At 36.5% G+C, this 24971-nt stretch overlaps 5 protein-coding genes across 6 annotated transcripts; 3 read left to right on the top strand and 2 right to left on the bottom strand.

Moving 5' to 3' along the window:
* The first annotated feature begins 263 nt into the window (after nt 1-263).
* LOC126803089 (B3 domain-containing protein At5g60142-like) lies at nt 264-2628 on the top strand. Its single transcript, XM_050530842.1, has 4 exons — nt 264-405; nt 965-1927; nt 2025-2300; nt 2394-2628. Exons 1-3 carry the CDS (start codon nt 340-342, stop codon nt 2190-2192), a joined length of 1197 nt encoding a protein of 398 aa, XP_050386799.1. The 5' UTR covers nt 264-339; the 3' UTR covers nt 2193-2300; nt 2394-2628.
* Nucleotides 2629-3786: 1158 nt separating this feature from the next.
* Nucleotides 3787-5517, top strand: LOC126802198 (60S ribosomal protein L22-3). Its single transcript, XM_050529781.1, has 3 exons — nt 3787-3893; nt 4316-4558; nt 5188-5517. The coding sequence occupies exons 2-3, from the start codon at nt 4329-4331 to the stop codon at nt 5330-5332; spliced, it is 375 nt and encodes a 124-aa protein (XP_050385738.1). The 5' UTR covers nt 3787-3893; nt 4316-4328; the 3' UTR covers nt 5333-5517.
* A 584-nt stretch (nt 5518-6101) lies between these two features.
* LOC126802845 (uncharacterized) lies at nt 6102-9261 on the bottom strand. Its single transcript, XM_050530555.1, is given in 8 exon segments — nt 6102-6497; nt 7185-7265; nt 7356-7431; nt 7920-8000; nt 8075-8235; nt 8338-8592; nt 8595-8726; nt 9191-9261. Coding segments are annotated over 7 exon segments (909 nt in total). The 5' UTR covers nt 8704-8726; nt 9191-9261; the 3' UTR covers nt 6102-6351.
* A 5603-nt stretch (nt 9262-14864) lies between these two features.
* LOC126802486 (probable protein S-acyltransferase 14) lies at nt 14865-21786 on the bottom strand. Its single transcript, XM_050530125.1, has 7 exons — nt 21290-21786; nt 20775-20994; nt 20564-20655; nt 18495-18618; nt 18322-18407; nt 16737-16802; nt 14865-15446 (listed from the first exon to the last, which is right to left on the bottom strand). The coding sequence occupies exons 1-7, from the start codon at nt 21497-21499 to the stop codon at nt 15321-15323; spliced, it is 924 nt and encodes a 307-aa protein (XP_050386082.1). The 5' UTR covers nt 21500-21786; the 3' UTR covers nt 14865-15320.
* Nucleotides 21787-23018: 1232 nt separating this feature from the next.
* LOC126802905 (vestitone reductase-like) lies at nt 23019-24742 on the top strand. Of its 2 annotated transcripts, none has more exons than XM_050530619.1 (4): nt 23019-23155; nt 23271-23792; nt 24143-24338; nt 24443-24742. In XM_050530619.1, the coding sequence occupies exons 1-4, from the start codon at nt 23035-23037 to the stop codon at nt 24582-24584; spliced, it is 981 nt and encodes a 326-aa protein (XP_050386576.1). In that variant the 5' UTR covers nt 23019-23034; the 3' UTR covers nt 24585-24742. The 2 variants fall into 2 exon arrangements, with proteins under 2 accessions (XP_050386576.1, XP_050386577.1); XM_050530620.1 differs by having other exon boundaries at nt 24143-24270.
* Nucleotides 24743-24971: the final 229 nt, after the last annotated feature.

Genomic DNA, 24971 nt, shown 5'->3' on the forward strand with positions numbered 1-24971 from the left:
AGATGCATGTGTTCTTCATTCCACTTGGATGGCTTAAACATTGCATTTTAGAATGACTTTATTCTTTTATTTTTCGAAGTCTGTTTTATACTATCATTGTTATGCATCAAATACACTTATGAAAAGTAGCTGGTAAGCTGGTAGATCTCAGTAAAAAACACAAAGTGAAGCATAGAATTTAAGTGCCGTAGATGTTTCTATAACCTTTTGGGTAAAAGCCCATGCTCATGCACAGTGTTGTAGGTGAGTGTTGCCTTCTGGGGAATTGCTCATAAAGCCCTCCATAGACAGGACTAATTATGACCAGATGAAATTGAAGGGAAGAAGGGAAAGATCTTGATGGCAAGAAGAAGGGATCCTTCTTTCTTCAAGATTCTTCTGGGGGATCACTTCTGTCACAAGTTGGTAAGCCCAAAATCTTCTGTTCGTAGTTTTAAACTTCAACTTAACATTTCTGTCAATACTAGAAAGCTAGGCAGCAAACAATGGAAACGAATGTTTTAGTGGGTTTCCCTTATCAAAAAATGAGCCTTCAGTCCAATATGAGGGGGAAATCCCTGTGAATACTTGAAAAGGAAGCAGGCTGCAGGAGTTAAGTGGAAAATAAAGTGAACTACTTTTTTTCTTCTCTAATTATGGTGGAATTTGGAGTTTGTTTGATGCAAACATGAAATCTGATTCAACACTTCTGATTCTTGAACAGCAAAGTTATTAACTTTAGTTGCTTTTGCTGTGTGTACTGTTATCCTAGCAAACGTTAATGTTTTATTCTAAGAATTTCTGGGCTTGCCTGTTCTTCAATCTAGTTTACTTGTCCAATTCTAATCTCTGATTGAGTTCATATATTGTGATATGAAACAATGAAGCATGTAGTCATACAACACAGGGTAGAATATGTATGACTACATGCTGTATGGATTCTATATCTACAATTGACCATTCTAATCAATTACTTTTGTTACAGAAAATTCCTAGAGCTTTTCTCAAACATTTTGATGGGAATGTGCCTGAACAGTTTCGTCTTTGTACCCCAGCTGGAACTTGGTTTGTTGATGTGGAAAAACTTAATCATAAGTACTATTTCCAAAATGGTTGGAACAAATTTGTGCATGAAAATGGCTTAAAGGTGAAGGTAATTCTCGTGTTCCGTTATACTGGGAATTCAGAATTATCTGTCGACATATATGGGAAAAATGCTTGCAAAAAGTTGTATGGAATGGCGACTAGGAAAGAAAGTGACTGCTCGAGATTAAAAGATGTTGACTATCCTATGGAAGATGGTGATGAAGATGATAATCCATCTATTGAAATATTGGATGATGATCCATCTGTTGAAATATTGGATGATGTTCCACAATGCCGAGCAAGTATAGGACATTACTCTCAGCTACCGAGTCCTCTGCCTCACATTGATGTTCTTCTTGACAATGAAGATAACAGCTATGATGAGCGTGAAAGTTACACAAATGCAGAAGAAGGTGATGAGGATAATTATGAAAGTGAGGAAGAAGATGAAGATGAAAATTTGAGTGCAGAAGAAAGTGAAACTGCAGCAGATGTTGATTATGGAGATGAGAAAAGTGAAGGAGATAATGAAGATGAGGATGAGGATCACAAAGATGATGATGACGTCTCTATTGAAATCTTGAGCGAAAAACTATCATGCTCAAAAACAAGAGGCAAATCCCCATTAGGATCGCATCTCCGCAAGAGCAAGATAACTTGTTCTAACTCAGAAGTTCGAAGCAACGACAAAGATGTAGGTGGCTCTTTCAGAACTGTGAGTATCCTTAAACAAAGAGAGCAGCTAGATATGGAAGTCAGAAAGCTTAGTGCTCTTCAGAGAGCTCGGTACTTTGAATCTAAATCTGCAAAACCCTGTGTTGTGCTTCCTATGCGTGCCTCTTATGCCCAAGGATATTACTTGGTAAGAAACTTTTGCTAAATTCTTTATTTAGATGTCATTATATCTGTGTGCAAAATAATTGAGCAAACTCTCTGGCTTTGTCTTCTTTTTGGTTCAGAGTTTTCCACGTGATTTTGCCAAGAGACATTTTAAGAAGAAGCCTAATCACGCCATTTTCGAGCTAATGGTGTATCTCACAATGTCGAGTTCCATTATCCCAATAACCAAACTTATGAAACCAGAGTTGGGACTGGCTGGTCTGCATTTGCGCGAATCAATAATCTGAAAGAGAGTGATGTGTGTGTCTTTGTGTTGACTGATAATGTCAAATTTGAATTTAGTGTCGAGATTTTCCACACCACAGATGCTGCAATTTGCACCTCACCATCACCAGGTGAGTAGTAATCTTTTGCTTTTGTGAATCTGTGCTTGCAATAGGCTCACCGCTCGCCTCATCTAATAACTTGTTCTTTGCACTTTTATTTAGGAAAAAGGCATGCTGCCACGGTTGAATTGAAGTCGAAAAACAACAAGAGAAAGCTGGATAGAAGAAGTAACTGATTCTGATTGTACTATGATGAATTTAGAAATTGGCTGCTGTAGCAGATTTCTAGCACAGCAATCTCTCCCATGTTAGGCTAGTCTATAACTTTGTATCTATCTATGCACGCGGAATGTGGCATCTACTTAGTCCTCAACTGATAATTTGGCCTGAGCAGGTTGGTTGATTACCAATCATGAACCTTCAAACTAAATGATCTGGTCTGAAAATTTTCCGTAATCCTTAGTACTATGATATGATATGCATGTTGCTGTGAACTCTGTTTATTGTTAATTGAAGGCTTCAATTAGACTAATCTTGCAGCTGTAATTGTTATTACTATACAAGCATTTTATAGGGTGGCTTGCTCTTGCTACAGTTTGGATGATCTTCTAGTGTCTGCTCTTCCATGTGTATGACATACTACGTGAGTCACATAACTGCTCGCGTTCACAGTCTGGTGGAAATTAAATTGAGTTGCAACTGATCACAATGCATGATTTACAATATATATGATCTAACATTTTAGCTTCTTATAATTTAAAGCAATCTCAGACTGTTCGTAACATTCAATGTCGTCTAACCCAGTATTGCTTGACATGTCTGAGATAATTGCATATTATAATTTTAAGACATTGGAGTAAATTAATTGATCTACACTGAGTACACTCTCAACGTTTTACATGTGCTCACTTGTTTCGGAATCAATCAAACTCCTTTAATTTGATCGTTCACTTCTAGTATATATTAACAATCGTTCTGATTATGCATCTTCCACCTGACCTAATTCAGGTTTTTACGAGAAAAGACAATGTCATGGGCACGCTATTTATTCTGTTTGTTTGGAAACTAAGAAAAAATTGTATCAAGATTGATTATTGGACTCAAAGTATTTAAATGACATATCGACTAGTTCAAACGACACCCAACTCATCGCTAAAACTATTTTACAGAGTGCATTTCGTGCTAGAATATGTACTTGTCAATATGACAATGGAGAAAACACACTGGTGCTTTTCTATAGTTTCTATGTTTCTTATCAAGATGGTGGATATGGAATTTAACTCCAAATTACAATAATTGTAATCCGTCAAATAAATTTACAAAATCGAAAAACAATGTTATTGGCTTATGAAATATAATTACATATACTTACATATATGTATTAATACATACCAATGACTCTAGGATAGTATATGAAATGTTGTGTCACACTGGCATAAAATGAAAGCTGTGTTCACGGACTAATTTGCGCATAACAACACAAGATATACTATGCCACGTGTCAGATTATTATATATAAGAAGACAGTATTAGAGTACACCCGTTTGCACCTGATATAGTCCTCGACAACCAAGTAAAACCCTACTTATTTGCAACACTCGCTGCCGCCTTATCTCTTCCCTCTCAGACTTCTTCACTCCCAACCTTTCATCTCGCTCTCCGGTAAGTCTCCGTCTACTTGTTACAGATATATAAATCTTCTTTCGAATTCTGTATCTGGGTTTATCGTATTTGGGTCTTATCTGGGTTTTATTTATGAGCTTTCATTCTTGGTATTTTACTCCAGCAACTGTATCTCAGATTCCATTGCAAATTACACGCCCAAGGCATTTTGTTCTTAGATATTTGATTGTAAGTGTGTTTAGCTTAGGGTGTAGATATCACAGTATATAACTTTGCAATATGTTTAATATTCTTTGTCGGATTAAGGAGAATGGTATGTTTGTGGTATGTTAGATTGCCAGATGTATAATGTGTTGGGTGTTGTCAAGTTATAAATCAATTTACGCAATTTCGTTGAATTTTGGGTTCTTGTGATGTTGGGACATGTGTGGTTTGATGTGAGTTTTGTGTATGGATTGCAGAAGATTATTGACAATGAGTCGAGGAGCTGCAGCAGGCCCCAAGGGGAAGAAGAAGGGAGTGGCGTTTACCATTGATTGTGGTAAGCCGGTAGAAGACAAGATCATGGACATTGCATCCCTCGAGAAGTTTCTCCAGGAGAGGATCAAGGTCGGAGGCAAGGCTGGTGCCCTTGGTGACTCTGTTACCGTGTCTCGTGATAAGAACAAGCTAACGGTTTCCTCTGACAGCAACTTCTCTAAGAGGTAATTCAGTGAACCTGGGCTTTGGACTTATCATGTTATGGTGTGGTGTGGTTAATTTACACTGAAAGTTAGTTATAGCTTTTGCTTCTGATGTGAAATCGTTTGTGTAGAATCATTTGCCACCTTGGTGATGATATATATCTACTTTAGGAAGCTAAATTGATCTAGGTCTTAGATAGAGAAATTTCATCTGCTTATCTTTTTGTGAAAGCTTTCTGTGTTGAATTCAGCTTTATTAGTTTGATTCACTATTCCAGCATTCCCCCAAACTATGATAAAGATAAATGATTAGTGGGATTCTCTCCTTTTAAGAACAGTATCCTTTAGATTGTTAGTTTGACTAGCTTATTCTGAACAATACTGAGCTTGTATATAGCCTACTGGAAACTCCGACATTTTAGGCTCATAATTTTGAGTGTTGATTTTAAAGTATGTGAGAGGGTTTTAGTACCCTTTTGGCCTCATCCCACTTGTCAACTACGTAGTGCTAATACCGCAGGCCTCTAACTATGTGAACAGACATGTTACGATAGTAAATTCAAACTTCCCCCCACAATTGTATCAGAGGACATGTTGACTTGCTCTTTGCTTGTAGTTTCATAAGTAATAAAACTGCTTTTGTGGTTCAGATATCTGAAGTATTTGACCAAGAAGTATCTAAAGAAGCACAATGTCCGTGATTGGCTTCGTGTGATTGCATCCAACAAGGACCGAAATGTCTATGAATTAAGGTACTTCAACATCGCTGAGAATGACGCAGAAGAAGAAGACTGAGACTGGAGTGTTTCTGTCATCTAAGAATCCTACCGTTCTAATTGTGATACTTTCTTCAAATGAATGCTGTTTTGCAATTTTGTTTTCTTTATCTAGTTGTGAGATATTGTTACCATTGGACAAGTTTGTAAGGTATTCAATTCATGTTTAACCATTAAATCGGTCTCATCAAGTTTTACTGGTTAGATATCATGACTTTTAATCTTTATTCAATTTAGTCTAGCCAGAACAGATTGTGCTGAAACTGCAAATAAAATGAATCATGTGAATGCAACTTTTTTAATCAATTCCATTGACTTTAAAATTGATGAGAACTTGAAAACAATGTCAAGTTCCAATACCCAAATGGCCAAATGCTCTAAGCTAGCAACTTTGCAGCCAACTCATAAACCCAATATCATTTGGTCTTGTGGTAGAGTTTCCATTAGATATAGTCTACACATACTCATAAAACTCATTTATGTTTATCATGAGAATATATAAAAAAAAGTGAAAAAGTCAAGACGAATTAAAGAGTTTATTTTGTTATCCAGCCCCAATTTTCCGCCAACCACATCATCTCCTTCAACAAGCAGACCTGATATACCCAATATTTCTGCGGGCCCAACTTCTCATTCTGGACCTAATTAGTCAAGCACAGTTGCGATTTGGACTTACGCTCGTCTTCTCTGATCTCTCCTGCTCCGGTCACCACTCCTCCGGCCTCCTCTGAGCCGCGGCAGACCCACCCGCCCGTCTTCAAAATCACGAGGCAAATGCAATATGGCCAACTCATTTCCTTTTAATTAATTAACAAAGATGAAATTTTCCTTACATTCTCATAAATACAATAAAACATTCTCATGGACACTATAAATTAGACAACTGAAACCACCTAAAACACCCACCCCTCCAAAACTACAATACCTAATATAGACGTCCAAGTGTCCAACTCTTCACAATTTGAAACAGTTTAACTGAATCTGTCAACCACTGGTACCCTTCCGTCTTTCTGATATGTGTAGATGCTCTACCTATATTTACTCTATATTGATTCTAACAACCTTTTTGGTTCTCCCAGCTGTAGTACCATTTACATTCCCTGGTCTGATCCCTCCGGAGCTTTGTGGTTGCTCTGAATATGGAAGGAGCCCCGCACTCCAAGATACATTGCCCTTTGGTATACCTATAATGTGTATTAACCAATTAAACACAAACAAGAATATATAATACCAAAATGCATAGAAACAAATATAAACATGCCTTTGCATATGACAAGTTCTGTACAGACTTGAATACCGGATATTGCCACCTATCTTGTACTGTTGTACACAGTAAAAAGTTCGACGAGTACCCATATTATTTCATGTCTTAGTATATCTGCCAATAAGCCAATGCCATACCACTGTCCAATTATCAAACAGAACCGTTGCAACGATTTAGGATACAACATAGGGAACTTAATTGGCATTATATATGTGCCTAGTTCTCCTCCACCATCACCAGTTATTCAGACTGGCAACAATCTCCATTACTGTTTTGCAATCTCTAGCTACTATATATGAACGGTTTGGGACTTCAAGTCTTGCAAAATTTTCTCTGGCTTTCATTCACACAGACCCAAGAGCCAAGAACATGCATGTACAGATGACACGATAGTCCATTCTAAGTCGGTGGACTACCTAATTGGCTGAAGCTAAGACCTTAGATTCTTTCAGAAATAGAGATACTGAAAACCCACCCACCCAACTCCAGTATTCATGAGTACTTAACCCAAGACTGACTACTTCAGAGCTATCTAGGACTCTAAGGACAGCCTACTAGAATGCATACAACCTAATATTCTAAAAACCAAGCAGTGGATATCATTTACCTAGATTATCAAAACATTTCCAGCCAGGTATGTCCACCTTAACATTACCATTCCAAGTTTCTTCAAAACCAACAAGCTCATCTGGAAAAAGCATAGTTACATCAGCTTCATTGTTCATCGGCATGAAACACAATACCTATTCAAAAGCCATGATAAGCTGCAGGGACCAACCTTCATTCAGATTGTGTAAAGTTTGCAACATATCCACCTTTCCATCTGCGTTCAGCTTCCTTGTAACAGAGTGACCCTATGTAAGCGATAGAAATATGTCAATGCAGTAATGACATACCCAGATATTCTGACTACTATCACCCCCAGAGGTGATAATGGAATTATGCAAGCAGAACATCAAGGTGCTAGCAGAAAGTGAATTGAACGGCTATGGGAAAACAATCCGAACGAGTCAAAATCGGACTTGTACAAGAATAGTAGTAAAATCTTCAACATTTACCAAGTACAGAGATCGACAAAATTTCAATCTAATAAGCATCCAATGAGTGACAATGAAAATTGCTTGATGGAGAAATCTAATTCATTCACATCCCTAAAACTTAATACTTGAGAGTACATGAAAACTAGCTCTCCAAGTATTATACAGGTCACCAGCTAAAAACATAATTTTTATGACTACTTTATTAACGGAAATGATCAACACCTAAAGCTACAATTTGTGGTTATCTGTTATAATAATTGGTCCTGACCAGGCTGCATGAGCTGAAAAGGTTAACCCTGTACCTTATTATGAATTCCTCTAGATATCTTATGTGTCGCTTGACCAGTTGTCTTATCAGCTTCTTTGGTTTCCACAATCCTCACCTGCTTCACAATCGCAAAGTTGAAGCAACAAGAAGAATACAATAACATATCAAACCCAATCTACTAATACTTACACCATCATTGCCTGCCCTTCTAGTTCTTGTAGAAGTGTAATATGCTCCATCTATACCACCATATGTGACTCGGCAACTCTGAAAAGAGATACTACGACTCTGGGGCTGTGTGCCTTGCCCCTTGTTGAACTCTCCTCTCTTGTTCTTGATTTTCTCTTCTGCTACATAAAACACGCACTACTCTTATCAAAACTCAACCAAAAAGCTATGACCATAGAAATATTTCAGCTTCACAAGTAAACCACATACAAAAATTCAATTACCATCGACTTCATCACCATCATCATCATCATCTGGATGTTCAACTGATGGCTCGTTACTTGAAACGGCACGCTGTTTCCTCTCATCACTCCCATCTCCAGTACCCTCATCCTCCTCCGTGCCATCATCAGAGTCGAGTTCTTCTACTATAATTCCCCCACCTCCTCCACTCTCTGGTACATCACTAGAAGCAGCACTTGCACCGAACATGCTAGACCCAAAGATGTCCCCAAGCGGCCGACTGAAGAAGGGATCATATCCCTTCCACTAAACAGGCTAGGCATCATGCTTCTACCAAATCCAGGAAAACTGTTTAACATTTCATCTGAGTGAGATAAACCCCGTCTAACTTGCTTCTCTCTTTGCATATTCGCTGCGATCGATTAACCCTCTAAAAGCAAAAACAAGGCAGCAAAATACTCAAATCACTCACTTGTTTATCAATTACATTATTACTATATCATAAAGATCCTAGCAATGAAGGTAAAATCCCAGAAACTACAAGAAACTCCTCAATGTTATATCTAGCTAACCAATTCGGGATCAAGTACGAAACTGAAACACAATCATAAATAGCTTGAAAATCAAATATATTGCCACAATAACATCTAATGAAACATTCTCTAAGTCCTCGATCAAATCCTAACAAGATATTGCTTCTTTTATGTTTCATCATTAATTCATTATATAAGCTAAATACTCTAAAAACTATTAACAAGCGAATTGAACATAGTTTTATGAAACATGAGAAGATACGTAGAACCAGAGCTGGGAATAATTTGGAATTGGAAGTAGATGAAATAGAGGAGAAAGGAGAGGAAACAAAGAAGGGAATTTTGGGTTCTGAGTTCTGACCTGAAAATGGAACGAATGGAAATGAGAGGGTTTGAGATTGTGAAGAACGAAGAAGACACCTCCAGAAGTGCCCAAACTGCTTGCCTTTTTCTTCTGTTGGTGGGCTTTTATAAGATGCGGAAGCGCGCCAGAACGAGTGACACGTGTGCTTCTCTATGTGTCTTCCGGATGGTTTTAGACTTTTTATGTGTTAGAAAATTCAAAAATCCTTTTGCTTAATCAAGACCTTCCTTAATTATAACTTTTTACTCCTTCTCAATTTTTTTATTTTTTTTACCATAGAACTAAATTGAATTCGTCACAGGCGGCATTCGCTTGGAAAATAAAAATTAGATCAATAGCACAGCGCCGCGGCTTTCCCCCGGCAGCAAGCGGTTTGTCTCCGATGCCGTACATGATGTCACGCCCTTAAATCTAAGATTATTATTATATAAAAATATGTTTTCTGAATTAGAGGCGTGACCTTAAAATTAAAAAAATTTCTCAATAAAACTGATAAATATTTTTATTAGGAAACAAAATCAAAGTTATTTTACAATACAATGGATTTAAAAATACTGAATTTTAGCAAAGATACACGAGTCTCGCATTTATTGTCTTGAAATAGTAATTTAAGAAAAACCATCATTTTATTTAGTAGATCCATCTCATTTCCTAAGCATCTACTAATTACCTGAAAATAAGAATGTATATCATCATGAGTAACACAGACCCAGTAAGTACATAGTACATTCTTATGATAAGTTGGCTAATGAGAAATTCAAATATGAACAACCAAGTAAAATGTACCAAGAACCAGGTGTATTTGGTCACACGAATTCATAATTATGCATATAGATATACATATCAGCATCAATATATTCAATCAATTGTGTGAATTTTCAAGAAAACATGTAATTAATCACAAAGTCACATGTTAGGGTTCATGTTTACCCAAAACACGGATAAGTCTTAGCATACCGATGCCAAAACCAAAGTATGTATACTCAAGGTCAATTCTCCTATAAGTATAATAGTGGACTATCAAAGTAAAGTATGTATACTCAAGGTCAATTCTCTTATGAGTGTAATAGTGCACTATCTATAGGGACTAGGACCCAAGGTTAACTCACAAAGCACAAAACAATTTTACCAGTAATTCACTTAGCACAGGATAGTACTAATCACCCGGCTTCACACCTCCAACTCAATAACGTCAATAGAATATCACAAAGTTTAGTAATTAAGACAATATTTAAATACTAATCAAATATATAAACTTACACCAAGATATAAATACTTTCAATAACTCAATGTATGCATGAAATAAACAAGTTAATAAACTTGAAAGTAAATGTGCAATAAAGTTAATGTACTTTAAGTTAAAAGTAATTAGACAATATTAGTTAGTAGGCAAATGATTAGTAGTTATTTCTTCCATAATAAGTAAAGTCTTTGTCCAAAGTGGCAATTGTCCTTCAAATAATAGTCTTAAAGTTTGTCGACTTTCCGTATCGATAACTCAATCAATAAACATCTAAATTAGGCAAGTGAGAAGTCGATATTCAAGGATTTTTCGTAAGGAATCCAATAGGATAAGTCATACAGTCCAGTTTAAAGTCATTGAGTCCAAAAAGTTTAAACACAGTAACAGTGCAGAAACCGATCATCAAGTTATCAACTTAGATGTCTTCGTATTCTACTTGTAACTAATTTCATCATTTCTTCTGAAACTTTCCAGATTAAAAGTAGAGGTCTTAAACTTTAATTTGATATAACATTTGTGGAAAATAGTTAAGAAATGAGTGAGATATGAGTTTTTAAAGTCGTGAGTGCTATAAGAGATTTTCAGTGAGTTTATTAACTCTAACTTTGATTAGTCATAACTTCTCAATTTTTAAAACTTTTTGAGTGATTCAAAATCCTAAATTGAAGCATTTTTCGTGAGAAATTTAATGCTATTATTACATTGGACAAACTCAGATGTTATAAAATACGAAAATATAACTCTTACTAAAACATGGTATTTTCCATTTTATCCTTAGCTATGCACTTTGATAAATATTAAAAGACAAATATAAGGATGTAAGATGTACTTACCTTGAAATTTCAGGGGTGAAAAGAAGGTTTTGATGTGGATCCAAAACTGGATTACTTTAGTAAAGAATGAACTTGTTTAAGAGAGAAATAGTGAATGCTAGAATTTTAGCTTGAGGTACATTGACTGTTTGAGTTTTCTATCAACTAAGGGAACTTTAGACTTGTATGATTTTCTGATTTTGAAATGTGAAAAAAGCTTGAAGCAACTCACAAATATAAATAGGCCAAGAAGGAACACAAAAATTCAATTCTCAACTACCATTCTTGACTTAAGAGATCAATAATTAATATTGAGTGATAGTCTAGCTAGTTAGGTTGGTTGTTCACAAAGAAAAAAAAAACAAATAGTGTGATGGGGTAAAATATAAAATTCAGCTAGGTTCAAAACGTATTGGCATAAAGATTATATATATATATATATATATATATATATATATATTGATATAACATTTATATGTGTTATTCTAAAAAGTAAAGGAATTTATATATTCTTTTGATAAGGTTTCAATATATTTGCATTATCTAACACTAATATAATGCATAAAAGATAATACTATTAGTATTAGTCTTAAACTCGATTACAAAGTATCGAGTATACGCAAGAAACATGAGCTAACGTAACCAAATCGTAGTCTAAATCTTACAAAAAGAAACTTTCTATATTTGACAGTATGAACCTTAACATCATTGGTTTCTAAAGAGAAATATTAGAAGAAAAATTGAATTAATTCTAAGTTAATATAACCTTAGAGTACTAAGTAGTAAATACTAAATTTCGAGATATTACACTTGATACCTTCACCAAACTTTTGCTCAAAAACTCGTCATTCAAACATCCAAGACGAGGATGACGGTCCAATTGGTACAGGTCAAGCTTTCCTGCTTGCTCGGCCGATTACTCCAAAACAGGTCTCGGCCTTGGATCTGTGTTCCCATTTTCGTAATCTTTGAACGCTTGAAGGTTCTTTTTAGGTACAAGCACGACCTCTTGATAGATTTATGTTTGCTTTCAATCATGGAAAGGATGCCAATAGGGTGATCAAAGGAGGACGCTGGTACTACGCCAGGGCACCGGTAGTTTTCCAAGAGTATGATGAGATTGCATATATTCATTTTATCCCCATGGATCAGTTGTACTTCTAGGTTTATCTAAAGAATTTCCTGTCCAAGTTTGAGAAACCAAACCGTATCAAGACAGTGGCTATGGTGGCTGCTAATTTTATTCATCTGAATGATAAGGAATTGAGGGTTTCTCGCAAAAATTAAGGTTAGGGTTTCTCACAGCATATGTAATATCCCACATCGGCCAACAGAGAGAGAGAGTAATGTGCCTTATATGTAATGCCCACCTTCATCTAACACGAGGCCTTTTGGGGGCTCAATGGCTTCGGAGGAGATATGAACTCTTAAGTTAAGCTTGTTTCAGGCCAAAGCAATCCCAATATCAGTGACCTACTGAGAAGTTGCTCGTGAGCTCTCAGAAACAAAACCATGAGGGTTACGCCCAAAGCGGACTATATCGTATTACAGCGGAGCCGGTCCCGGGATGTGACAATTTGGTATTAGAGCCACTCTGTCATGTGGTGCGAGTGTGCCGACGAGGACGTCGGACTCCTAAAGGGATGGATTGTAACATCCCACATCGGCCAACGAAGAGAGGGTGATGTACCCTCACGGTTTTGTTTCTAGGAGCTAACGAGCAACTTCCCCGTAAGTCACCCATCCTGAGATTGCTCTAGCCTGAACAAGCTTAACTTCGGAGTTCTCATCCCCTCCAAAGTCATTGAGCCCCCAAATGGTCTCGTGTTAGATAGAGGTGTGCATGTACATATAAGGCACATCACCCCCTCTATATTGGCCGATGTGGGATATTACACCGTCTCAAACAAAGAAAGTGTCTGGTGATCAAGTTCTTTCTTATCTTTATGCCGGCGTATCTCCTCCTCCTAGCTCCAAGGGGAAGGAGCCAATCTGAGGCTCGGACCTCTTGTTACTCTTGTTTATTCATTTAGTTTTTCTTTTGTTTTGCTTTGGACTCTAGCTTTGGTTTTTTCTTCTGCAATTCTTTTGCTTGGTTTGGTTTCTTTTTGTTTGTTCCCATGGTGTTCATGGAATTTCCTTGTGCAAGGTGTTTATTGCTTAGATAGGTAGGCGGGATATGTGTCTCTTTGGCTTTGTCATGAATCCTTGTTTACCCTGAAAATGTGGTAGCAAGTGGACGTGTATAGACATCCTTGACTTTTGTTTGCGATTTGAATGAAAGTATTTTTTTTATCATCTTCAAATAAAAAATCAATTTGTCCCTACTATTATAAGGTCAGACCCTCAAAATACCACTAAATTTGAGAACTTTTAAAATGTTAGTTCCATTTTCTACACGGACAAACAAACAAAAAAGAGTATTACATTAAAGAGTGAAGGGTTTTTTTTTTATAAAATAATCACATTTAAACATACGAGAGGAAAATGTAGGATTGCACGAACCCACCTTGACACCAAACCTCCACCCATCTGATACATATGTGGGGAGCTATGAAGGTTGGGAGACAGATACCAAGATTTGATACAAGGAATCAAATTCGCGCGGTACTATTAAATTTGAAAAGAAATATTTAGCTGTTCGTTAGCATAGCCAAACTCATCTGCAAAAACAAGGAAAGGAAAAGGAAGGCTATGATGAACATCAACACAGAAGAAAAACGTACATTTCACGGAACCAAAACTAAGGCATGTACATTTGTATCATTTGTATCGTAATCAAAACAGAAGAACCACAACTTTGGTATCATTTGTATCGTATTCAATTCACATTTCAAAATTTTGACCAAAAACACTACGGCATACAAAGCAATATACCCCAGAAAAAAAAAATATAACATATGAAACCCCAGAAGAAAGTAACAAAATGACAAAGCCACAAACCTAAAAAGGGCTGAAACCAAACTTCTTAAGCATAATGCAACAGTGACAAAACAAGAATGAAAAACCGCATAATAAAATAGTAAGGATACTCACGATTTTCTCCAAAGAGAATGCTAGACCGTTCTTGGTTTTCAAGACCCCTGAAAAATTATAAGAGTACAGAATATGGGAGTTCTTGTCTTCTTGAAGAAATGCTTGAATTCTTGTTTCTTGAAGAAGTCGGACTGAATTGCAATTAAGAAGAAAGTTGAAAAGAGTGATTATTGGAACACTACCCTGAAACTGAACTTCGCTGAATTAATATGCATATATATAAATGTTGAACACTAAGCATGCAAGTTTCAGTTTATATTTATGACCCAATCCTAAAATTGGATGGCACGAAGGTTCAGGTCTCAATGCAATTTATTACCTAAAGCTACCTTGGAAATTATCTTGACTAAGCTCAAGTCCTCAGTTTGGTATGTAAAATTTCGAAGGGCATCCTTCTGCTGGTTCTTCACAAAAGAAATCATTCTTAGTTCAGATGAAGGAAATTCTTTATCCGCAGTGAGCATGGCAATGTATATATAGGAAATATAATATATAAATGATTAGAAAACCAAATATGAATCCATCTGTGGTGAAAAAACAGCTCAGAAGAATTTTTAAGTGAATAATAGAGGCATGAACGCACTGGAAAATTTGATATATTATGGATAAATTATAGCACATGCATTACACTAAATTGACAGAGCACCTACATAGCTTTCTGTATTTCCAACAAATGGTACAACAGATATTTCCGACAAATGGATCTCTTGGAATATTTCCAGATGGAGAAGTTTCATTTCCCTTTTCTACGGTTCCCGATTCTCTCCCCCAAGACATAAAATGAATTCTAGCCAGTCAAACCCACACTACTCTGCAAGATTGCAAGCCGTAAACTGCACTTCTTGATCTAGGTCTCTGGATAATGCGTCTCTTCGTGTCTCTAATAGCCATGCTAACAAGGTATGCCCGTGGGAATGAAAACTCTGAGCCCAAGTTAGATGAGTTATGACTGCAAGGGAACTTTTGCTCTGGAGTTTCCACATCTATTGTTACAAAGTAAATCTCTGTATCACTGACATGTGCAAACATATGGTGCCTAGAAGTCTTGGGAATCAAGCTCCGGCTTAGATGGATATTCGAGACCCTGGAGCGCTGGTATCCGTCGCAAATCTTCTTCAGAATAAGCAGGGATGAACCAGTATAGCTTGTCTGTCCCAAATACCTGATGGGCCAACACTACAGATTAGCAGCTTATAACAGTGATGCAATTTTATTTTGTTTAAGATTCTCCGAGTTACTGTTGAAGTGAAACACACTCAGAGCCATAAATCAGAGCGAGAAGAAAGATAGCCACAGAAAGAACAAGTAATAAATCTCTGGGTCTTTTCGATAATGAGAGTCACCTAACTGTATGTATTTTCAGCATAAGTTGTACGCAGACATTTTATATGCATATTCAACAGAGGAATTTAATTTTCCCTGAGGTGTATCGATTTTCAAAAATTAATTGTGCATGATGATGAGGTTGTATTCACTAGAATTGACAGACACTAGCAGAAAGGAAAGCAAGAGGCGACCAAGTCAAAACGTTTATTTTGTTTGAGTGATAAGGTTATCATGAAGATCTAGGGTGTATTTCTAACTAGAAATTCAACTCATACTGACCAAGACTCCCAGAGAGTTTCATATGTTAGCTCATAGTACTACTATTACCATCATATTGTTTTCATTCCTTTCCTGATCAAACAAGCATACCAGATTAAAAATCATTCTCTAAGATTAAATTGACTCATCCATGTGGCTAAACCCAAATTATTTAATCTGTCCATTATCGCTCCTTAAACTTCTACAATATACTAAGTCATTGACATAATAATTGCTTCAGGAAGACCTTTATGATTCATTTTTCATGAAAAAATGTCTTTCCCACGTAGTTTGTCGGTCAGGTGCACGGCCTAGGACGAACAAGATGTAATAAAACAGTGCTTCTGCCGGCAGTCCCAAGTCATCACATTTCATGTTATATTCATACAGCTTAGCATTTGTTTTTTCAAAACTGAAATTTGAGGGCACAGTAACAAACAGAAAGTAATTATCTTTAGTGGGAATGCCTATAAGATATTTTTACACATTTTGTATTAAAGCTCAGGAGATTTTTCTGCTACTGTCAAATTATTTTCCGTCCAATACATTCAGGTATCAGTTATCCCAAATTCCCCTACACTATTATAAGGCAAAAGAATTTTCATTGTTTTTAATGCAAATTAGTGAATATAAGATGTTTTCGCAACTGATATTATAGCGCAGCAGCTTTTCTGAATTTATTCAAGACTAGGTGATCCAGAATTCCCCTACTCTATTATAAAGAAACACAACTTTCATTGTTTTTTTTTATGCATAACAGTGAATGCATGACTAACTAGAACTCACTCACAATAAAGACCATCGGCTAAACTAAAATATACATCAAAGGAAAGATAACAAAGTCTACAAAATTGGAAGTGCTACCAACCTGTTCAAAATTCTTTTTCCGACCAAGGTCATAGCGCCATTTCAGAGTGGTTTTCTTCTCATATGCCTAGTTAGAAACAGAAATCCCATCAGCAACTACTGCTTGACTTTATTGGTAAGATTATAACACAAATTAGTGGATAAGAATTTCACATGAAAGAAAAATTTGGGAAATTGGAATCTTTACTCTCAACAAGATTAAAAATAATTGAATTGAAAGTTGAAACAAAGCATCCACCATAAACAAAGTAGAGCTTAGAAACTATGCTAATTAGTGAACTGATGCCTTCCACTCCCTAAAAATGGTTGCAAACGAGAAATCTCAGTCAGAAGCAACCAAAGGCCAGCTAAAGCTTAAATTTTGAAGTAGAGAAAAGCATCGCCTACGGCCAAACCAGCTAATATACACCTCCCTGGATAACTTCATTGCTAGGCTAATGGCAGTAGGGGCCTGCAGGGAGACATGATCAGTAGACACCTGACCCATTCTACACATAATGCACCAGTGAGGGGATATGTACCATATCTATTAACCTGCTTCAACTCATTTCCTATAGAATATGAGCATTGTACAAAAGCTTCAAGCAGGAGCTGCCATGGGACCACTGAAATTACACGCATGTTGGCGTGTCTTTAAGCCTAAATATAATTTTGCACATCTCAAGTGAAGCAACCATTGAAAACCAAAGCTAAATCAATGTTTAAAAAGGCGCGCTTCAAGGCAAGGCATTCCATTTTTGCCTCGAGGCTCTCTCTGTGAGGTTTTTCACACAAAAGGTGAGCCAAAGGCGTCGCAAGGTGCGCTATAGCATGTGAGGCGTTCCGAGGCATCACTTGGCATCGCCATTCATGCTTTTTTTTTGGTACTTCACTACCACATATATAATGTTAAATATATATATATATATATATATATATAAAGGGTTCCAATGCTTGTATCATATTATGATATTTCTTTACTATCGCATGAATAGGTAATAGTGGAGCCAACATGAATTGTCCAACCATGGTAAAGAATGATGATGTCCAAGGGGATGTTGATACACAGATGGGTTCCCATTTTGATGATGGTAATGAGGATGTTGATGCAGGGATGGGTGTCCATTTTGATAATGCAAATTATCCTCCTCACTTTGATGCTTGGGATGAATTTCATTCTGATGTAGTGTTGGATTCAACGGCTCTTAGTAATGAAGATGAAAGAGATTGTCATGAATGAAGGCCATTTTATTTATTTGTTAATTTAAGATGTATGAAACTATGAATTAATGTATTTTGAATTTTCTTTATTATTTATTTGAATTAAGAACTATTTTTATCTATATATTATAATTTGAAATTTTAGAAAGCGCGAAAGGCTACGCCTCTTCAACTCAAGGCTTCTATGGCTTAAGGCTTTGACAAAACGCCTCGCCTCACGCCTTCGCTCTTTTAAACATTGAGCTAAATATAAAAATTGCTGATGTGTATGGACCTAGATAAACATGTGATACTGCAACTCAAGGTAAACTGCTCGGAAAACTTCCCAATCACAAGGTAGAATTCAAAATTTAAAGACATTGTATGGTAGAAACAAGAGAAAATACCTCAATAGTTGTAGTATTTGCAGCCACCAAGGATATATGCATGATAAGAAACCCCAGCACACTTAATGCAAAGGCAAGGTTTAAAACTGCAAATCAGGCAACAAGGGAGTCAAAAAAAAAAAAAAAAGAGGCAACCTGCTGCACAGAAAATGAAACAGGTGAAATAAGAGTACCAAAAGCAAGGAAAGTAGTTGCAAGGGTCCCGGGTGTTCCGGGTATTTCTCCTTCACTAAAGAATGCAATGAAGTGTGGCAACAAGCATAAAGTTACAACAGTTGTCTCAAGGAACGTATAGAACTGCATCGAGAAAGAACTAAAGAATCAGTTTATATGTATAAATACACACACAAAACCATTAATGAGAATTCACCATTCACAAGTACATAATCACCCAACAATTTTATACACAGATGATAAAACCACACAACAAAGTATACCAAGCTCAAGTATTTCTCCTTCAACTTGTTCTGACGGGAGACAATACTGATTCATCTAGTTTTGGTTTCGGTACAAAACCCCTAAAGAATATGGATTCACCATAAGTCATGGTGGATCACAACCTTGATATACCAGACTGGGACTCAAATATCAAAACCTACTGAAACTAATAGCATATGCATTGATAGAACAGTTTCTTGGATTACCCTTTTTATTCTTCCATTTGCTTTTGTTATTCATAAGGCGCAACTAGCATTGATTATTTAGAATGTGACTTCCTGAATAACGCTAAAACTCATGTTTTTGCAAATTTGCACTAATACAAAGTTTTTTTTACCAAACATTCACTGAACCAGATAACAGATCATGTACTGAAAATGCTTCTAATTTAGCTAATTATTATATTATTGTATACAAAGTATAGCATTTATAAATAAATAAAAAGGCTGATTAAAATATCATACAAGTTATATGAAAATGTAATCAGAAGGTGACAACTGCAATAAATCGGAGAATATAAAAATTGAATTAAGAAATGTTGGCCACTTCACAATAGCCTAGTTTCACTGTACATGGTTCACCTCTCAAAATCACAAAAACATGGTGTCATATAAAGAGAGTTCCACGAGGACTATGATCTTAATTAATGAAACAAAGTCCACAGTGCTATTCTCCTTCCAACCTAGCAATATTCCAGAAATCAAGCTATGAAAAAACATTTGAGACATAGTATTTTCAAGGTGACATGACATATGCCAAGGGTCGTCTACTACAAGTAACCAGTTAGTCCGCCTTCGTAGTACATGGATTAATTCTATTGAATAGATATACCAACTTGGAAAAACTGGTACACACAGGTGATCATAAGGTACAGTCATTGATAAACGTATAGTTCACCTGTGTTGTTACCAGCAACATGCCATGAAATCTTGCACATAATTGTTTGTTGCTCAAAACTTACTGAACAAGATAAAATATAACGACTTAACATCTTTCAGTTTGGAAACACCAAAAACTGCACCAAATATACCTTTGTGTCATACGCTCACAAATCACGAGTTACTAAATAGACCGGAGATTTGACATGACATTTTTCACCGCATGATATAGCATTATCCTATAACCATCTATAAACCTTTACGTAACATATATATGGAAATTGGAAGCATATCTGTGCTCCCCACCACAACCTCTTAACTTCCATGGTATGGAAAGTCAGAGCAAGGTAAACACAGGTTATGACAATAAATACAGTGTTTCTGGCCCCAGGCACAAAGGTATTGATCAAAGTTGGGGACCCTGAATCAGATTCAGCTAGAAACGGGTATGGAAGGGCTTATTATAAACAAACATAATTATGTGTATACGACACACATCAGCTACTAATAAGTTTCTGAAAGTCACCAATTATAACTTTGTGTCACATGCCCACTAATAGGCTAAAATTAATCATTTTAATCAGAACCAGCATAATAGAGCATTATCCTATAATCATGTATTTACATCTATGTAAATTAGGGATTAAAGTTGGTAGATATATATGCTACCAACTCTTGCAACCTCTGCACTTCCATGGTAAGGAAAGTCAGAGCGAGGGAAACACAGGTTATGACATTAAATAAAATGTTTCTGGCCCCAGGCATGAAGGTAATTTTCAACGTTGGGGATAACCCTAAATCAGATTCGGCTAGAAATAGGTATGGAGGCATATCATATGCTTACCTAATAAATAATAATGTGTAGTTGACACAAATCAGCTACCAATAAGTATCTGAAAGTACGCCTAAGTAGTAAACAAACTCACCAAGAATAGAAGAAAATACTTGTAATTTAAGGCCCCAACACAATTGACAACCCATACACAATGGTGATCCATTTTCAATACACACCTCCCACCTGAAACATAACAAATCATTCAACATTTTGGTCTGATCCATAAACCAAAAGAACAGGAAAAACAAAAGCAAGGCAGAATTTTGCTCAAGCAAATTAGGATAGCACAAATTGGGACTCACAAACTGAGCAATGATGGCAGCGAGGTGGCTTCAACTGGTTGCACTTCCGGCAATACCGGACTCTTTGATTTGACGGGTCAGTTTGCAAATCACTGAACTCTGAACCATTCAATGGATCAGCTTCCCCCCTTTCTTCATCAACAGCAGGCCTCCATTTCGGTGGCACACCACCGGGATCCGTCAAAACAACAGAAAAGTAACTCCATAGCAACATCACCAACTGCACAGCACATTGGTAACAAATTTCAGTTTTCAGCTTTAGTTTCTCCTATACACTTAAGCAGACACCATACAAACCATTGACTCACTCTTAAGAGCATCAAATACAACACAAGTCATAAACGAATTCACTTCAGAAAACATTGCAACAGATCCTCAAAAGTTCAACTTGACAAACAAGTAAAATTCCCATCCACGCAATCCTAAAACCCGAAATCCCAGACAACAAAACCCGTCAAAACCCAGATACCAAAACTGCAAAAGATCAAAACTTCACAAGTTTTTCAAAGTCTTACCAATGAATGAAACAAGATCAAAACGACAATAGCAATGAGAGAGTCAAGTCCACCAGCATATAAAGCCGGGCCATAATTAGTCAAAACAACAGTGTAATACGTCACACCCACAACTCCAAGGACCAAAAGGATCATAACAGAGCCCAGACCCCTCAGAGCTGTGCAGAACTTGAACACATTCCAAGCCATGGCAGCTCCAGATCTATGCATAATATCACTCAAAAGACCCAAAATTCATCAAGAAAGATCCGGGCTTTATGACCCGGCTTCTAGAAGTCTAAGAGGGATCTGGGGTTTAAGATTGAGCTGGGTTTTCTAAAGGGTTCGAGCAAACAAGAGCTGGGGGAAACAGAGTAAGTAGTGGTTTGAAAACAGAGCAAGTTTAAGTGTTTTTGTGTTGGGTCTGGTTTTTATGTGTTGGAAGTTTTGAGTAAATGGATTTTTCAAGGGTTTATGGACGATAAGTCTGTTGGATGAGGTCTAATGACTCTTGAGAGATATGAGTCTTATCTAAGGCAAATATGAGGGTTGTGAAAGAAAATTTGAGCACTTTTTTATTTTAATCATGAATTTTGTTCTTCTTCTGTTTTTAATTATGAGATGGGTTGGAGACTTGGAGAGTTGATGATTTAAAGAAGAAAGTTAGGCAAAGTTCCAAGATGCAAGTAATGTAACAACTACTACTTATTTTTGTTGGTTTTGTGTAGAGTTTGTTTGGCCATGAGGAAGGTGCACTTGGTCATGAATTCATGAGTCTAGAAGGTAGACGATGACCACCATATTCTTACGCATCAATATAGAAGGTAGACATCTATATTGTTTTCTAATATGGACTTGACAACAAGTTTATCTCTAAACTTTGAATTTTTATTTTTGTTTGAGAATGACTTCTAAATTTTGATTAAAATTCGTCTTTTCGTTGAAATTTTGGTGCAATTCTATGTAAATCAGAATCTAGATATGTATATGCAACAAAGTTTAGGGTGAGTTAGTAAATATGTCATGATATATGCTTCGATGAGAAAAGTTTAATAGGATTAAACCAACAAGATTTATCCAAAGTACTGACTGTTCTCTGGACAAGCAAGATCATAGAGTGGTATCTTGGAAATAACTCATGTTGGACTCTCATCATCTTCATCGTTGTGTTTTTCATCATAGGATAATTGATTTACAGATAATGTGTGACTGTGTTTCGCCGTGTTATTTACAGATACATGCAGCTAGTAATAGCTGATAGCTTCATAGCAGTGTTGTATCTTTTGCTTTTGCAAAAGAAAAAAGGATTCTTATATGTGACATGAGGTAACGTTGGTAATATATTGTAATAACATGCTTTTGTTTTTTTCGACAAGAAATAACATGCTTTTGTTGGATAAAATAGCTAGCACAATGTATTGTTTTTATATCTAAAGGACATTTGTTGTTATAATAGTCCTTTCATAGAAACAATCCGACCCATTTGCCGCCCCGAACAGAAAGTTTGATTCCCAATGTTACACTGGCCTAGGCGATCGAGGTCACAATTTGTGAATAATTTCAAGGCTTCTTCTGTCTATACTACTGTGTTTTGTCTTCTCTACTAGGCAACTTTGTGAGAAGAATAATCCATATAATTAATATATATATCATGTCATCGATCGTTTTATTCGTTTATTCCTTGCCACCCTAACTGTGTATTTAACAGCTTCATTCATGAACTCAAGAACACAATATGCTTCGGGTTTGAAGGAGAGCTTAGAGAAATGGAAGAAGAAAAGGGTCCAGTTTGTGTAACAGGCGGAGCTGGTTTCATCGGCTCATGGCTGGTTATGAAGCTTCTGCAACATGGTTACACTGTTCGAGCAACAGTTAGACCTGATCCAGGTACAAGTATTATTACTTGCCGGAAATTGTTTTGATCGATCAAATTTTTCTCGAACAATTTATCAAGTTTAACATATGCATGAAATAAAAAGAGAATAGGTGTAATATTGACCAGAACGGAAAAGAGACATCAGCTACCTCACAAGCCTACCAGGAGCATCAGAGAAGCTTCACATCTTCTATGCAGATCTCGACCAACCTGGAAGTTTTAACGCAGCAATTGAAGGATGCACTGGGGTCTTCCATGTAGCTCATCCTAATCCTCTGAAAGAACAAGATGAAAAAATAGTTACGAAGAAATCAGTAGAAGGCACCCTAGGCATATTGAGAGCCTGCCTGAATTCCAAGACTGTGAAGAGGGTTGTATACACTTCTAGTGCATCGACTATTTCTCATAGTGGAACCAACAAGGAGATTGTGGATGAGAGTACATGGTCTGATGTCGATTATCATAGGTCTCTGAAAGTAATTGAGACTCCATATGTGGCTGCCAAGACCAAGACAGAGCAAGCAGCTCTAGAATTTGCTGAAAATAATGGACTGGAAATTGTCACTTTGATCCCTCCATTAGTGATCGGCGGATTTCTCTGCAAAACACTCCCTAGCTCAGTACATCTGTTCCTATGCATGATTCAAGGTATGCGTTATGACCAATTTTTATAAAAGAGAATAGTGTACGTTGTGGCTTGTTTATGGTGCGCGAGAGTTTGCTAAGCATTGATGAAGAGTAAGCAATGAAATATGCACATGTTATATTGTTAATTAGCTTATCCAACTGTCGGTCTAATTTTTACTCCAAAAATTTACCACCTAGCTAGATCAATGGCGACTGATAGTTGAATTAATGTATAAAACATAATTGATCTATCCCATGAAAATGTACCTATATTGGACACAAACTAAAAACCACAACTCATTAATTGGCCAGATACAGGTATATATATATATACGACTCATGTACCCTTTTTTTTTTCGGCATGTCCGTAGGAAATGAGCATCTCTATGGATATCTGAAAAACAAGAGTATTGTACACGTAGATGATCTGGTCAATGCACATATCCTTCTTTTCGAAAAGCATGATGCAAAGGGGAGGTACATTTGTTCATTTGCTCAGGTATCCTTAGAAGAAATGTCTCGCTTTCTCTCTGCAAAATACCCTGAATATAATATACCGACAGCTGAGTGAGTATCTATTTACATTAGCTATATATATGATTGACTTGATCTCTTCGATGTATGCCAATTATCTATCTGATTTTTTTACCATTTCTCATAATTACGTATAGTTATTTGAAGGGCATTGAAGGTCATAAAACGTGTGGGTACTCATCGGAGAAGCTCCTGAAATCTGGATTCAAGTTTAAGCATGGGCTCGAAGATATGTTTGATGGAGCAGTTCGATCATGCAGAGAAAAGGGTTTTCTGTAGAGAATGTTTAGTTTCTCAAGCTCGTTTGGTTATAAGCTCCCATATAGTCATATAGAGACATCATCCATGCTTACAAGTTACAAGTTAATAAGACTATAAGAACATCTATAATCACGTTTCACATGTTTACTTTAAAATTTAATTAACGAGTTGGCGGAGTTGTCTACCATCTAAAAAATTAGAGTTTTTTTCACCAACAGTCCCTCAACTCTGGTGTACCTACCAATGTGATACCTCAACTCTTAATCGTACCAATGTGATACCCAGACTCTAGTATTGCTATCATTGAAGTACTTTCGTCAGTTTTTTTCAAAATTTTCCGTCATCTTGGTGACGTGACAAGTACGTGAGGCCCACAAAGATGGTTAAAAGATAAAATTAACCACA

This window comes from Argentina anserina, chromosome 7 (assembly GCF_933775445.1).
Source record: "Argentina anserina chromosome 7, drPotAnse1.1, whole genome shotgun sequence".
Lineage (NCBI taxonomy): Eukaryota > Viridiplantae > Streptophyta > Magnoliopsida > Rosales > Rosaceae > Argentina > Argentina anserina.